Source organism: Carassius auratus, chromosome 1 (genome assembly GCF_003368295.1).
Source record: "Carassius auratus strain Wakin chromosome 1, ASM336829v1, whole genome shotgun sequence".
Classification (NCBI taxonomy): Eukaryota; Metazoa; Chordata; class Actinopteri; order Cypriniformes; family Cyprinidae; genus Carassius; species Carassius auratus.
Genome location: NC_039243.1, coordinates 1,247,970 through 1,262,863, shown reverse-complemented (window position 1 = coordinate 1,262,863; position 14,894 = coordinate 1,247,970). Strand labels below are relative to the sequence as shown.

The 14,894-nt window shown below is 36.7% G+C and overlaps 1 protein-coding gene across 1 annotated transcript in view; it reads right to left on the bottom strand.

Moving 5' to 3' along the window:
* The window catches only part of LOC113111590 (rho GTPase-activating protein 10-like), a 57,003-nt gene that overhangs the window by 14,422 nt on the left and 27,687 nt on the right, over nt 1–14,894 (bottom strand). The window contains exons 7-19 of the mRNA XM_026276527.1: nt 14,207–14,311; nt 13,770–13,899; nt 13,568–13,674; nt 13,367–13,461; nt 12,266–12,347; nt 11,258–11,297; nt 11,043–11,111; nt 10,649–10,723; nt 9,114–9,198; nt 8,336–8,394; nt 7,428–7,533; nt 6,046–6,205; nt 2,714–2,852 (exon numbers count right to left, since the gene is read on the bottom strand). Of these exons, the coding sequence (XP_026132312.1) occupies nt 2,714–2,852; nt 6,046–6,205; nt 7,428–7,533; nt 8,336–8,394; nt 9,114–9,198; nt 10,649–10,723; nt 11,043–11,111; nt 11,258–11,297; nt 12,266–12,347; nt 13,367–13,461; nt 13,568–13,674; nt 13,770–13,899; nt 14,207–14,311 (1,252 nt within the window). The remainder of the gene's footprint in view (nt 1–2,713; nt 2,853–6,045; nt 6,206–7,427; nt 7,534–8,335; nt 8,395–9,113; nt 9,199–10,648; nt 10,724–11,042; nt 11,112–11,257; nt 11,298–12,265; nt 12,348–13,366; nt 13,462–13,567; nt 13,675–13,769; nt 13,900–14,206; nt 14,312–14,894) is intronic.

The following is a 14,894-nucleotide window of genomic DNA, read 5'->3' as shown; positions in this document are numbered from 1 at the left end:
TTCCCATTCCCTTTAAGAGTTAGTTACGCTTGTGCCATGGCGGATTCACTATTTAAATGGTGGAATTTGAAGGCACACAAACTGAACGCGTCTCCAGAGAGCAAAGGGATCTGCTCATGTGCAATCAATTCTGATATAAAAATGTCATAACAGATAGTCATTGCATGCATGTAGTCTACACAATAATATTAATTTACACTGGAATCCTTACATTTTTTTATATTTGGCATGTTTTTGTACTGCTGTGCATCCCTGTGTGTAATAAATAAAGTGAACGTGCATTGTGGAGAGGAGCATTTTCTACTAATGCGCTCTTTAAATAATACAAAAAAAACAAATATTGCGTCATTTACATCAGACCAGGTTCGAGTTGGTCTATGGCGCAGTCTATTTTCAGTTCCTCAAAATAGCAACGCACCAACGATGGTTGCAAATGCATTTGCTATTTAAACAATGCAGTGCAGGATGGGAAAATGAGAACTGCGTCGTGCTGAAACTAGCAAAAACACTTGTGCAACTCCTTGCACCAGGTGTATGATAGGGCCCTTAGTGTGTTTATGTAGGCAGTGGCTACATCTCCTTTCTATATTAACATCCCAAAGCAGAGAGATTTCTACTAAACAAATAACCAGTGTTTACTATCTTGTGTGGAAAAGTGTGGTTAGTCTGACTCTGAAAACTGCAGCATTTTCAAACCCCATACACTTATTGGAGAGCTTGGCAACAATGTGCTAATTCATTTTGTGAAAAATGTAATACTATTTGAGTACACCTTCACAGCTGTAGAGAAGAACAAGAAGTTATATATAAAAAAAGATAATAATAAAAAAAAAAAAACTCCTAACTGTTTAACTGAAAAGTGAAACTTGAGATATGGTCTGCTTTGTTCTGTACTTTAAAAAAAATCATTTTTCTAAAACAAAAGGATAATCCTGCATTGATGAGAAGTCTGAAATCATTGCTGTTGGGTGGTGTATCAAACCCAAATATAGAATTTAACACTGGGAGACACATTTCTAAGCAGTTAGGGTCACTAAGGCATCAGTTATCCACCTAAATATGGACTGGCAAACTACATCCTGTAACAGAGTGACAATGGGCAATCAGCATGTTTTAGCAGAACCTCAGATCTGATTGCTCAGTGTGCAGTAGTCTTACATAGTCATGAACCCTCACTGAGACAAACAGTCAAACTCCACATGGGAATAAACTGCAAATAGATTGCACTGTAAAACATTTGATTATACCATTACGATTATCCAACTGAACATGTCCATCTATGAACTGCTGCACATCTTTAATTTAAAGAAAAAGTGGTAGCCTAACAGGTTATATATTATATATTGTATCTTCAGGTTCAGACGGAATCTGCAGACTTTTTTCTTCTTCAGTATTTTGTGTCATTTTGGTGCCATGCATATGAAAGTCTATGTGGGTCTGCTTATCTTTATTTGTCCCTATATTATGCAGATACAGGCTCTACAGGTGCTGGTCATATAATTAGAATATCATCAAAAAAGTTGATTTCAGTAATTCCATTCAAAAAGTGAACTTGTATATTATATGTTATATGTTCAGAGCTCTGTGTGCAAGCACATTAATAGAGAGGTGAAGGGAAGGAAAAGATGTGATAGAAAAAATAAAAAGAAGTGTACAAGCAATAGGGATAACCGCACACTGGAGAGGATTGTGAAACAAAACCCATTCAAAAATGTGGGGGAGTTTCAAAAAGAGTGGACTGCAGCTGGAGTCAGTGCTTCAAGAACCACTACACACAGACATATGCAAGACATGGGTTTCAGCTGTTGCATTCCTTGTGTCAAGCCACTCTTGAACAACAGTCAGCGTCAGATGTGTCTAAAGACAAAAAGGATTGGGCTGCTGCTGAGTGGTCCAAAGTTATGTTCTCTGATGAAAGTAAATTTTGCATTTCCTTTGGAAATCAGGGTGGAGAGGCACACAATCCACGTTTCTTGAGGTCCAGTGTAAAGTTTCCAAAGTCAATGATGGTTTGCGGTGCCATGTCATCTGCTGTTGTTGGTCCACTGTGTTTTCTGAGGTCCAAGGTCAATGCAGCCGTATACCAGGAAGTTTTAGAGCACTTCATGCTTCCTGCTGCTGACCAACTTTATGGAGATGCAGATTTCATTTTCCAACAGGACTTGGCACCTGCACAGAATGCCAAAGCTACCAGTACCTGGTTTAAGGACCATGGTATCCCTGTTCTTTATTGGCCAGCAATCTCGCTGAAGGCCACTGTCAGAGCAACCTGGGCTCTCATAACACCTGAACAGTGCCACAGACGGATCGACTCCATGCCATAAGTATTGAGTGCTGTACATGCTCATACTTTTCATGTTCATACTTTTTAGTTGGCCAAGATTTCTAAAAATCCATTCTTTGCATTGGTCTTAAATAATATTCTAATTTTCTGACATACTGAATTTGGGATTTTCCTTGTCAGTTATCATCATCAAAATGAAAAGAAATAAACAATTGAAATATATCAGCCTGTGTGTAATGAATGAATATAATATACATGTTTCACTTTTTGAATGGAATTAGTGAAATAAATAAACTTTTTGTTGATATTCTAATTATATGACCAGCACCTGTATATTATGTATTTCATAGCAGACATATGTGATAACTATACTTCCTTGTGGTGTTTTGCTCGAGCTTACTGTGATTAAGGCTGATTAGTCTCTCATACCTGTTTGAATATCCAGCACCTGCGGGTTGTATACAGCCAGCGGCCGGTTCTGCCGGCTGAGCCTCTTGGACTGTCTGGTTGAAGCGAAGAGGTGTGTAGTTTCTAAAGATGGAGAGCTGCTCGGAGCATGCCCGAATATCTAAAAGAACAAGAAGTTAGTGGGATTTGCTGGCTAGACTGCAATATGTGAGTGTGTATAAATCAAAGTCAACAGTCTGTTTAGAGTTGATGCATGCGGAGAAATGATGATTATTTATGCAAGAGCAAATGTGTGGTGGTAAAAACAAATAAAGATTCTGGTTGTGCTGTATTGGACTGTTTTAGTGACTAAAACACAACTAAATACAATTAACTTGTACTTAATTGTAATTGAGATAGTTGTAAATTAGATCAAGTAATACTGAGTGAATATGACAATTTTTGTATTATTCCTCCAGGTATTTTAATAAAGTGGCTCACTATAGCTTTATTGCTCAGTCAACTTGATTTTTGTATCTCAACACCCCCAAAAGCTTGTTCTCCATCATTGCATATTCATGGATGAGACATGCAGATATCTACATATTTCAAAGTTTTGTCAACCTTCACTGAATTTTATATAATCAATAAACTCTAAAAAAAAAAAAAAAAGTATATAGTGAATGTATAACATTCTATTAGTTGTCAAAATAAATTAATTACAACATGTATGTCATACCTAAATTGAACTGTTAAAAAAAAGTTATATTTTGAATCCCCATGTGCAAGAATGTGAAAAGGGGCGGAATGGAAATCAACAGCACGTATATGCCAGAATGTAAAATTTGTTATTAAATGCACTTGAATATTATTTCATTTTCATACTTCACAAATTATTGAAAAATGAATGCATGTTTTTAGTACAAGTGCACTGTGATCATATTTACTTGTGCATTAAATTACAAAAAAAATAAATTACATTTCAGCTTGTGCCTTATATTCTGATCTCTGACTGCAGAATATTTTAGTACATGCATTTAAGAGACATTCTTAAATGTGACACATATATACATGCATGCACAGTTTTGCAGCTTTAATCAACTTTTTGGTAATTTCACAACTTAACTGATGACAGAACAATGAAGTTGTATACTGATAGTTTCTTGTGTTTCTTGTCTTATTTATGATGAAGTGATATATTTGCATACAGGTGAAGAGTGTGTGCCTTCAGCACAGTAAAACGGCTGACAGGACAGGAAAGTTTGCTTTTCTAAGTTTTACTGACATATATCCTAACAACTTCTCATCAGACAGTGCTGCTGAAGCTCATTTAGCGCCTGTACCTTTTCCGCACTCGTTGGAAGTTGAAGTGCATGTCTGAAAAGTCTCCTGTTTGTTGTGGTTGTAAAGAGATACATAGGTTCTGTGTCTTAATAAACACATTTGTCAAGGAAAAGAAATAAAAGAGACAAAAACTGCAGTTGTGAGTGGGGTAGCCAAGGTTAGGTTAGTGATGGCTACAGCCAACCCATAGCTCCGAACATTGTTCAAAACTTCTTCTTTAGTGTTCCATGGAAATAGAAGAATAAAACAGTACGGGAACAACAAGAAAATTAATAAAAAAAAAAAAAAAATTAAACTGTCACTATGTAAGAGGTGTCTGCAAGCTTCATTAACAGCATGCTGTTAAAACAGACATCAAAAGAGCTCTCAAGAGAGTTAAGCCTAAATAAGAGACACCCAAGCATGTTGCCCAGGTCATTGTGAAACTCTCAGACTGACGTCAAATCTGAACGAGTGGCAGCCATTCAGTGACAACACAGGATTTCATTATAGTCACGCAGTATTTATATTTGAACCCCAGACGGCTAGTGTGAGTGACGGAGGTGAACAGAAGTGTGCAAGTCTCGACAGAGAGCTGGAAGAAGGGATAGAAATCTGATACTGCTGTGAAATTCTGCAGACGACAGCAAAGCCTGCTCTCTCTCTCTTTTTCCATCTCAGTCTTTGCCCATTCCTATCTTTCACTGTCTCAGACTTTCTACCTCATCTTTCTCCTTCCAGCCCTGCCTCCCTTGTTACCCTCTGACCCCCCCCCCTCTCTCTCTTTACCCACAGTCTACACACTTTCCCCCCCTTCGTTTCTTCTTTGTCTCGCAACATTTTCGACTTCTCTCTCTCTCTCTCTCTCTCTCTCTCTCTCTCTCTCTCTCTCGCTCTCTCGCTCTCTCTCTACAGATGGACCTGAATGCAAAAGCACTGTCTGTTGAGTGCATCTGGGGGTATCAGCAGTCTGGAGAGGAGCTAATCAGTCCGCTGCTCTGCAGAGTCATTCCTTCTCCTGAATCTCAACACTTCGCTCACTTATCTCAACTCGCATCAAAACAACATCGAGGTCAATATCATTTGGTCTCGGTATGCTGCATATTAAACAATCTGCACATGTACGTTATATTGTATGATGCTTCAGATCTGCTTTTCAAAATATACTGAGAAATATTTGCATAATTACATATACCAAGTACACATACTGTAGTACGTTCTTATCCTGTAATGTATAATAAAACAACCATAATTCTGACATATTGCTTTGCTTATGCCTTGTAATACTGTGTATAACTACTGCATTCAATTTAACAGTTTTTCTGTCTACATTTTAATCAAATGAAATCTCTATTGAAGGTTTTGATTTAATACTGCTGCTACTACTACTACTACTACTACTACTACTACTACTAATAAATATTATTATTATTATTATTATTATTATTATTTTCATACACACCTTTTTCTACAGCCCAAGATCACTTTGCAAAACAGAATATCAAATTGTAAAAATCAAATCAGCAAAAGTGATTAATAGATCCCAGTGTTTATTTATAATTACTGAACTGAAATATGATCATCGGGGACAACATTGTGCATAGTTTGAAAGCAATCAGCCTGTTTCAAATGTAGGCTAAATAGTTTAGAGATTATGAAATAATCTCACTCCTTCTCCCTTTGTCCCTCAGAATGAACCCCATTTTAGGATTAACTAGATTACGGTCATCTAAAGCTGATTGAATCAGCATTTTAACCTGTATTTTAGCCAAATGAGTGTGGCGTTCCATCAGAAAGAAAAGCTGACTGAGCAGTGGCCAGTCAAAACACACATGGCTCCCCCTCCTGGCTGTAGAGAGAAGTACACAAAGCTCAGTGTAGACAGACTTTATAGAAAAAGTCCGTCAAATCAACTCACTATCACTCTCTAGAACTCATTATCTGCTCTCTGTGATGTGATACTCTCTAAAGTACTAGTGGTGTCTTTAAACCTTATGAGCTGCCAACCTAGACAACTTTTTTTGGCAGCACACCAGGTGTTGAAGTCTCACCTTTTCATGCTGTTCTATGAGAATCTCCACCACAATGTTCTGGAACTTTAGGTCCATAATGGCTGCCACCGTATCTTCCTGCGGCCTCATGAGTGTGGGGCCAAACACTACGCCAAGGTTCGCCACTGTCATCAGGTTCTGTTTGCTGTGGGCAGCAACACTACACACATACACACATATCTCTGAAAAACTTGAAAACACAGCATTTTGAAGTTTTTAATTTAGTTACTTAAAGATCACAAGGGTTAACATTAAAACCTGCATTCTGAACAAATTTTTTTTTTAGATGGAGAAATTGTTTAGTCAAACTTCATTACTCAAATTGTCCATGCAAGTCAATTTGTAAAATATCTAAACAGAGTAAACTACCATCCTCTGAACAAATGGGTTAATTTGGATCATCTGACTTGGAATCAGGAATTTGCCTTCTTCCCTTTAGTTCTTCATGTAGCATATACTGTCTGAATGACATTGGCTCAAACAAACACATTTAGAGAGAGTGCCCTTCAAGAGAAAAACAAAAACAAAAACCTACATAAACTATATATTGAAATTATATTTCCAAACCAAAATGTACTTCTTCCTGTGCAAATGGAAGAAACCATTTTTCAGACCAAACAATGGTCAACAATTAATCACTTCTCTAATTCCAATTCAGATATTATGGCAACATTACGCCTTTTCCTCTCCATCTCTGATGGGTCTGCAACTGTGCCAACTCCTAAAGCATTTTGCGAGGGCTGGAGACGATGGAAGAGGAATTTAGTGGTGGATAACCTGAATTTCATTTCCAATTGCACATCCTTAGCTGCCAGCAGATCCCACTCTATATTTTGAGGAGACGCGTCTGCCCAGTCACTGATTGCCAGAGGTTAGGGAGATTATGCGCTCATCTTCAATTTGCTTACATTCACATTATATATAAAAATGTGATGCCTTCGGTAAAGCATTGTAATGATAGTTAACAGTATTTGAAAATCTTTAACTAATCTAATCTCTTACAGAAGCTGTTGCATAACTCTCTTCTCTAAGTGGGCAGTTGCTGGATGGAATGGATAGGGACAGGGCTTGTTTTCTCTAGAAAGACGTTTGATCGAGATCAGCATGGACCGTATGAAAGTCCATGTGGAGTTCTCTCTTCTCTCCAGAGTGCTGTCTGTTTGTTTGCGGTAGCCTACAGATGTTTGTACGGGTGCTTCCTGTAGGAAGGTGTGTCTTCTGTGCACTGACGGTAAGAACGGAATGAGGGAGAAAGCTGGAAATAATGATAGAAGATAGTGGCTGAAGGCCAAGAGAAGTAAAAAGGTTGGTGAAAGAAAACAGAGGATGTACACACAATAAAAACTTAAACAAATATAATATAAATATATATTTCCACTCACTTGGCAAGATGCTTGGTAATCAGACTGAGCACTAATCTGTTCCTCTCTGGCAGTTTATGAACCAGACAGTGAATGGCCTGAACTCTAGATTCTGGAGTTGCACTCTCTGTGTAGACAAAATAATAATAATAATAATAATAATAATAAAAAGTTTGTGTGTGGGGGGGGGGGGTCGGTTAGAAGATAGCATGTACATTATGCAGTTTTACGATTTATTTATACATAATAAACCTTCATGTAAATGATTATGCTTAAATATGTTTAAATAGATTTATAGACAAATATAGATTGCTCCCATGTATAAATACTTATATGTATAATATATTTATTTTAATAATATATTTTTTTATAATTATAATTATATATAAAGTAAGGAAATAAGTTACGTCCTTTTAGTTTTGAAGATTTTACTATTAAAATGCACATACTCTAGTAATTGGGTACATTTATTTAATTTCAGCTTTATTTCAGTTCAGACAGTTTTAGCTGACAATAACATCACTGGGTTTAACATCGGTGAGGTGTAGAGGCTAAAGCTCAGGGCTGGTCAGCGCCATGTTGCTCCAGGAGAACCTGAATAAATAAATACATATTTCTCTACACATGCCCCTCTAAAAAAGCTAAAGAACAAATTAGTAAATGTCTGCCTTTTCACATGTAGTCTTGACTTATAGCTACTCCCAGACCTACGACGACACATCTCTGCTGAGGTCATTTTCATCATTTGAAAATTCTTCACTGAAATTTAATTCAGTGGTACCCTCAGCAAGCATTAAACACCACCTTACAGTTTCACAAATCATAAGCTGTTCTCTCTCAGACATGCACATAGTCTAAGTTTATGGCATTTGTGAAGTAATTGATTGAGTGTTGTTTGATTATTGTCCAAGCTAGGACAAAGACCTTACTTGCAGGGATGATGAACTCCTTATAAAGCTTGTATGTCATTAGTGGCTCTGGAAGGCTCCTTGAGAGAGAGAGAGAGAGAGAGAGAGAGAGAGAGAGAGAGAGAGAGAGAAATTTATCGGCTTTATTGGGCATTATTATATACACACCACTATGATTAATGTGGCTGATCACTGCAAGAAATTAGACGAGCACACAAACACATGATAACCAAGTTCATCTGAAGGTACTTTCGCTCAGTCTCTGGCACACGTCCCAGCACTGTTAACCCAAAATGAGCCCAGGACACCAATATCATTCATTCACACATACAGCTCTGCTGCTGCTGAGATACAAAAGCTGCCTTGTGCTATTCTATTGTGACACATCAATTACACAAATTAATTAAAAGCAATATTAAATGTTGAATAAAACAGCATAAAATTATATTGTCACCGAAAGGAATGTCCCACTGCGACTCTGACAAATGATTACAAATTCTGACATATTTCACATGAACACATCTCATTTATCCTTGATACTTTTTATTTGAGATTCAATTCTATTCATAAATAAAGAGGCCCATAAGTTTCTCTCTGAGGGTTCACACATGAATTTAGCTTTACATTTAAGTGTCTCTTGAAACAAGCAAAGGGGTTGAGAATGAATGGGCATGAATGGTGTATTGTGTCAAACTATAATCAGTACATTTAGTGAAATGAACACACACACACTCTCACTCACTCACTCAGCTGTTTATTATCTTCAAGCAGAAGCAGAATGCAGAAAGTTTAGACTCACCTCAGGTAAAGTTTTAAAGCACTGGTGATGGTTTTGACATCCCAGTCCTCACTGGCTGCTAGATCTATTTCATTGCTCTTCTCATCTACAGATCACAAAACAATAAAAGAATTCAAGTTCAAATAATCTTAAAAAAAAGCATAGCAAAAACTATGGTTGTGGTATAAAAATGCCACAGTTGCGTGTCGGTCACAATGTATCTAAATATTTTTTGCATTCATATTAGAAAAGGGTTAATGATTACTTTAAATGGTTATAATAAACACTGCCGTTCACAGGTTTGGGCCTGGTATTGGCTTATGCTCAATAAGGCTGTATTTATTTCATCAAAATACAATAAAAAGAGTAATATAGTGAAATATTGTTCAAATGATCTATATACCAAATAATCTAACTGAGCCCAAACGTTTAAACATCTGGGAAAACAGAAAATTGTACAAACACAATAAGCCCACAACACATCTGAAAGGTACAGAAATAAATGATAAACTCATGATAACACTTTTGTAGTAATGTGACACACATTTCTAATATCTTTGTGGTTATTTTGTTTAAATTAGAAATGATTATAATGTTTAGTAAATGATAAATGCCAACAGTTGCATGGCCTCTCATTGCTTGATTAAAATGAGCCAATCTTCAACCAGTGTCCCTGTAAACACAATAGTCCCAACACAACGAATCACGGCTCCAGTACAGACATATTATTAACACTCATCTCAACACTCAATTTGCATTTTATTGACATCGCAATGCAACATAATGTATGTGCATCCTCCTGAGTCATTTTAGTGAGAAAAAGTCGGTCAAGAGAACAAATATAGCAATTGGTATTGGCATAAAGACATTTAATTTAGCACTATGATTATATCACTGTGGCACTGACTTATATCTGGATATTAACATGGAATTTTGTTCGGTCATTCTGATGTAAATGTTAATGTCTGGATATTTGGCAGGTTTTAAGGTGATGAGCCAACTACAAGGGCTCAGGCTGTTCTCAGATGAGGACAGTGGAACCATATAGAGTGTTAATGCTATTAGTTTTCTAGAGTAGCTGAGTTCATGTAGCAGCAGGGGCTCAGGCAGCGTTTAGCATTCAGAGCAGAGGAATACCAGATCCTCATGCTACGTCTGCAGGAGAGCGAGCGAAATAGACAGAAGGAAAGAAAGAAGGAAAGCCAAGTATGGGACAGGATGATAATAGAGCATGAGATGGCGAGCAGCATTTGGTGGGTTTTTGGAAGAAGTGAAATAGGATCAAGGGAAAGTGAGAGAGAGCGCGAGAGAGAGAGAGGGAGAGAGAGAGAGGGAGTAAGTGATCGGACATCTGGTTGCCTGCCTGCAGTAATGGAGTCAGGTGTCACCTAAAGGACAGGACAAAGGGGCGTACAGACAGACACCAGACAAGATGACCGTCTGAATGCCAATGAGACTCAACAGGACACTGGCTATTGATACAATTATAAGGCTTGCAAGTAAATTACAGAAATCTGAGGAACAATTACAGAGCAATCAAATAAGGCTCAACTTACCAATCATCAAACTGAGGAGCTTCTGTACTTTCGAATTGACCCCGACCACTCTGTACAGACCCTGATCATTAATACCTGTCAAAATTGTTTCGGAACAGAGGTTAGGTAATTAATTCACATCCCAGCTGATATGGGAAGCTAAACACGAGCACATTAAGATTCTAATGTATTATCCTGAACAAAGCACAACAGGTTGTTGGTGTGGGTTTAGAAAAACTGCTAGATCATTCTGACATCTAGTGATCAGAACTTGTTACTACACTTTGTGAACTACTGAAGGATGAGCAGACGGTTGACTTTTCTTTTCTTAAAATACAATATAATCCCTGCCTGATACATTTTGCGTTGCTTTATTTCGTTTATGATTTTCATATATTAAAACATGGAGATTTACCTCTGGTTTCAATGGCGTTTATTGAATTTTTCACAAAGCTTATCCCCACATCATCCAACTGGGCATCAACTATGGAAACACACAAATATCGTAAAAATCACAATTTACGTAACAGCAATAAATACAAACATACAAATAATGTATACATTTTTTGTTCATAAGCACTAGAACTAAAGGCAAACTGGAAGCTCTGATCTCAATCGGACTTCACTTACTTCCTCTTTCTCTTGAATGTGTCCGGTTGAGATACTGCATCTGTGGTGAGAGATAAACATCAGAAAACACAAGCCAGACCAGCATAAAACACACCACACCAAACAGAGCTGAACTAATATACCAAACCAGACACCACTGATGAGCATTAAAATACTTTGAAGTATACTCTACTGTTAAGAGCTTTCAAGTCGGCAAGGTTGTTTTTAGTTTTATTAAGTCTCTTACGCTCACAATAATATTGAAACATTATTTCAATTAATTTAATTCATTCATTTTTTATTTTATTTAAATATATTTTAAGTTTAAATTATTCCTGTCAAGGCAAAGCTGAATTTTCAGCAGCCCTTACTCCAGTATTGAGTGCTCATTAACAATAATAGAAATGAAATGTTTGATAAATAGAAAGTAAGGTAACACTTTAGAATAAGGTTCCATTAGTTAATGTTAGTTAATGTATTAATTAACATGAACAAACAATGAATAATACATTTATTACTGTATTTATTCATCTTCGTTAATGTTAGTTAATGAAAATACAGTTATTCATTGTCAGTTCATAGTAATTCACAGTGCATTAACTAATGTTAACAAGCACAACTTTTGATTTAAATAATGCATTAGTAAAAGTTGAAATTAACATGAACTAAGACTTATAAATGCTGTAGAAGGATTGTTCTTGCTTAGTTCATGTTAACGAAAGTAGTTAACTAACATTAACTAATGGAACCTTATTCTAAAGTGTTACCGAAAGTAATAAAACAGCATTTATTTGAAATAGTTTTCTGAAACAATATAAGTTTTTACTGTCACTTTTGATTATTTGTAATGCTTGCTGAATTAAATGATTAATTTCTTTAAAAAAAAAAAGTGCTGACTGAAACCTTCTGAACATTAGTTCAGCTTTATAAGCTATCTTCCCAAAAGTTATTTAGGTTTTGTCAACTGAGAAACTTGAATTGTCTTTATTGAATATAGCTGTTGGAAGCTGAAGTGAGGGATTGACACACCGACTCCTTTCCTCCCATCGCGTGCATCCAGAATCTGTAGTCATCTTCTGAGAGTGCCTGGACCGTCAGCACTGTGAATGGTCTAGAAAAACAAACAAGTGCGCCGCCTCATATGAAATCAAAACTCAACTCATTTGCTTTTTTTTATTGTAGATTACTGGTTTTACTGTGCATGATTTGTCTCCAGAATTGTCTTATCAATATGCAACAACAGTGAAGTGTCTATCCATTTCATGTTTCTATTATTTTAAGGTTATGCATCTGCATCAGACGGAGTTGTTTTGAGGGCACATGCTTTGAGGTATATGAGGTAATAAAGAGAATAAGAGAGTCTCCAACAGGAGTAATGTACAACATGATGTAACTCTAGGGTGACAATTTACTAGTTCTTGACTGTTCAATCAATTCCAAATTGGATAGATTGGCTTAGATTCTTGAAGTCAAAGGCATATTCACATTGAGATTGATTCACCTCCTAATTTAGAAACATTTTTGATCTGCTAAGGTGCTATTGAAAAGATCCCACTATGCATGATTTACCTTCATCATACACTCGGCCCAGCTCAGCTTTGGCTTTGATTAATGAGGGCCATTAGTGTATCCTAAAAGAGCAAAATATTTGGGTTTTCCTTATGTCTCGCACTCTCACGTTAAACCCAGTAGTTTCAGAGGTATTTACAATTCTTCTTTTTGCATGTTTATTATCATCTGAAGTTCAATTCTTAACTCATAACAATCATAAAGGAATAATTCTGTGATTTGCTTCCTATTCTTAAGCAAAAATCTACTTCATGAATATCAGTTTACAGGTGACTCAGAGTCAGAGTTGCTAAAACAAGACTTTTTTTTAACACTCATGTTTTGTTCCAGTCATTTTGACCTGAGAGGATTTTCATGAAAAAATACTAGTTATTATGCTAATGAGCTAATGATTATGCTAATGCTGGGATCACCTAATTAGGAAAAGGATTTTCAGCACAGAAGAAGGGTTAAGGTAGTCATCTTGAATTAAATGACCTGATGTCTTGTGAATCAGAAATGCAACATGACATTTATTCAGAATTACCATCACAACTTGTGGTGCATGCATGTCCAACATACCGATCTGTGATCTCTATGTCTAGGCAGAACCTCCGGTCAAGAGTGTCTGTGGTTTTGCGAACACAAGACTTGATTGTAACAGATTCGGTCTCACCCTGAATGGATACAGAACATTCTGTGAAAAGCGGATCGGCTATACATTTATATTTTATGAACCGTGCCATTATCCTGACTAATGTGTCATGTGTGGTGATCATTTACAAGCTTTCCGCCTGATCTCTGGTCAAATGTCTTCATGTGTAGAATTTTCTGTTCTTTGACAAACGTGCAATAGCGTTTCACCCAGCTGGATCCGAAAGGAGGAGGTCCTGTGGAAATAGCAACAGCTATCAGCAATGCAACCAGTGGAGCACAAGACACATGACATGACAGTCAATGACAGATCATAAAAAGTCTTGCGTACTTTTCTCCTGTACGTAAAGATAGCCCTCACTGCTGATGGGGCTGGTCTGTCTGTATTCCTGTGGCGACTCTTTGATTCTCTTCATTAACTCGTACACCTCAGAGCGCGCGCCCTCAAAACGACTCCGTGTCTGAAAGCAGAGGCACACACGTAAAACAAAAACAAAACCAACTATGAAGATTCAGTGAGGACCTGCTAAATGCTCTCTAAATGGCCCTCTCAAAATGCTGCTGTATCCTGGCTCAAGAACTCTTTTCCAGTGTTAACAAGAAGAAGATAAATCTCAGAGAATCACTCTTTGTGTGTTTTTAGCTGTTTAAATGTACATTATGGCATACACACATTTGGTAAAATGAATATTTATATTGAATAAATCATTTAAAAATAGATCTAAAGTTTTTTATTAAATTCGAAAACGTTAATCCATTTTTACTTACATTCTGAATATTGATTTGAAGGGCCTTTTTATAATGGTCAAAGTCTTTGGCCAACTCGTATCCCTGATGATAGAAAGTAAATACAGTCTGAAAGAACGCCAGCATCTGTATATGGAGAAGGGAATTAGAGAAAGTAAAAAATGAGAACTCATTATATCCTCTGGGACAGACAATCTTGAGTTTCTATAATCAATCTTAGGGTCTAAATCCCTATGCAATATTCAATTCAAATCAAAAGATACATTTTCAAGCAAAAAGTCATAGGTGTCCATAAACTGGAAAAGTGAATGCAATCAGGCAAATATTTGCTCTGCAAAAAACACTTTGCTTATGCAATCTGTCTGTGTGCACAATGGGAGTGAATTATTCAAAATACTCGCCCCACTTGTAAATGGCTTGGACACACTTATGTTAATAGATTGCTTTTGTGTGTGGTAAAGTCCCAAATGTAAGCATGCTGCGTTAACAGCTCTCACTAAATATTCTACTTCATTTTTTAATTATTTGGAATAAGGTAGAGTACACATGCCAAAGTAATATTTAATTCCAATCATAGCCCTTATTTTTGCTATTCTGTTTGGTGCTGCAAAAGAAAAGCTTGAAGTGTTATAGCTTATGGTTACTTATGAAATAGTGCATATGCACATACAGTACAGTATAAGTATTGTACACACAGAAATGCAGATTT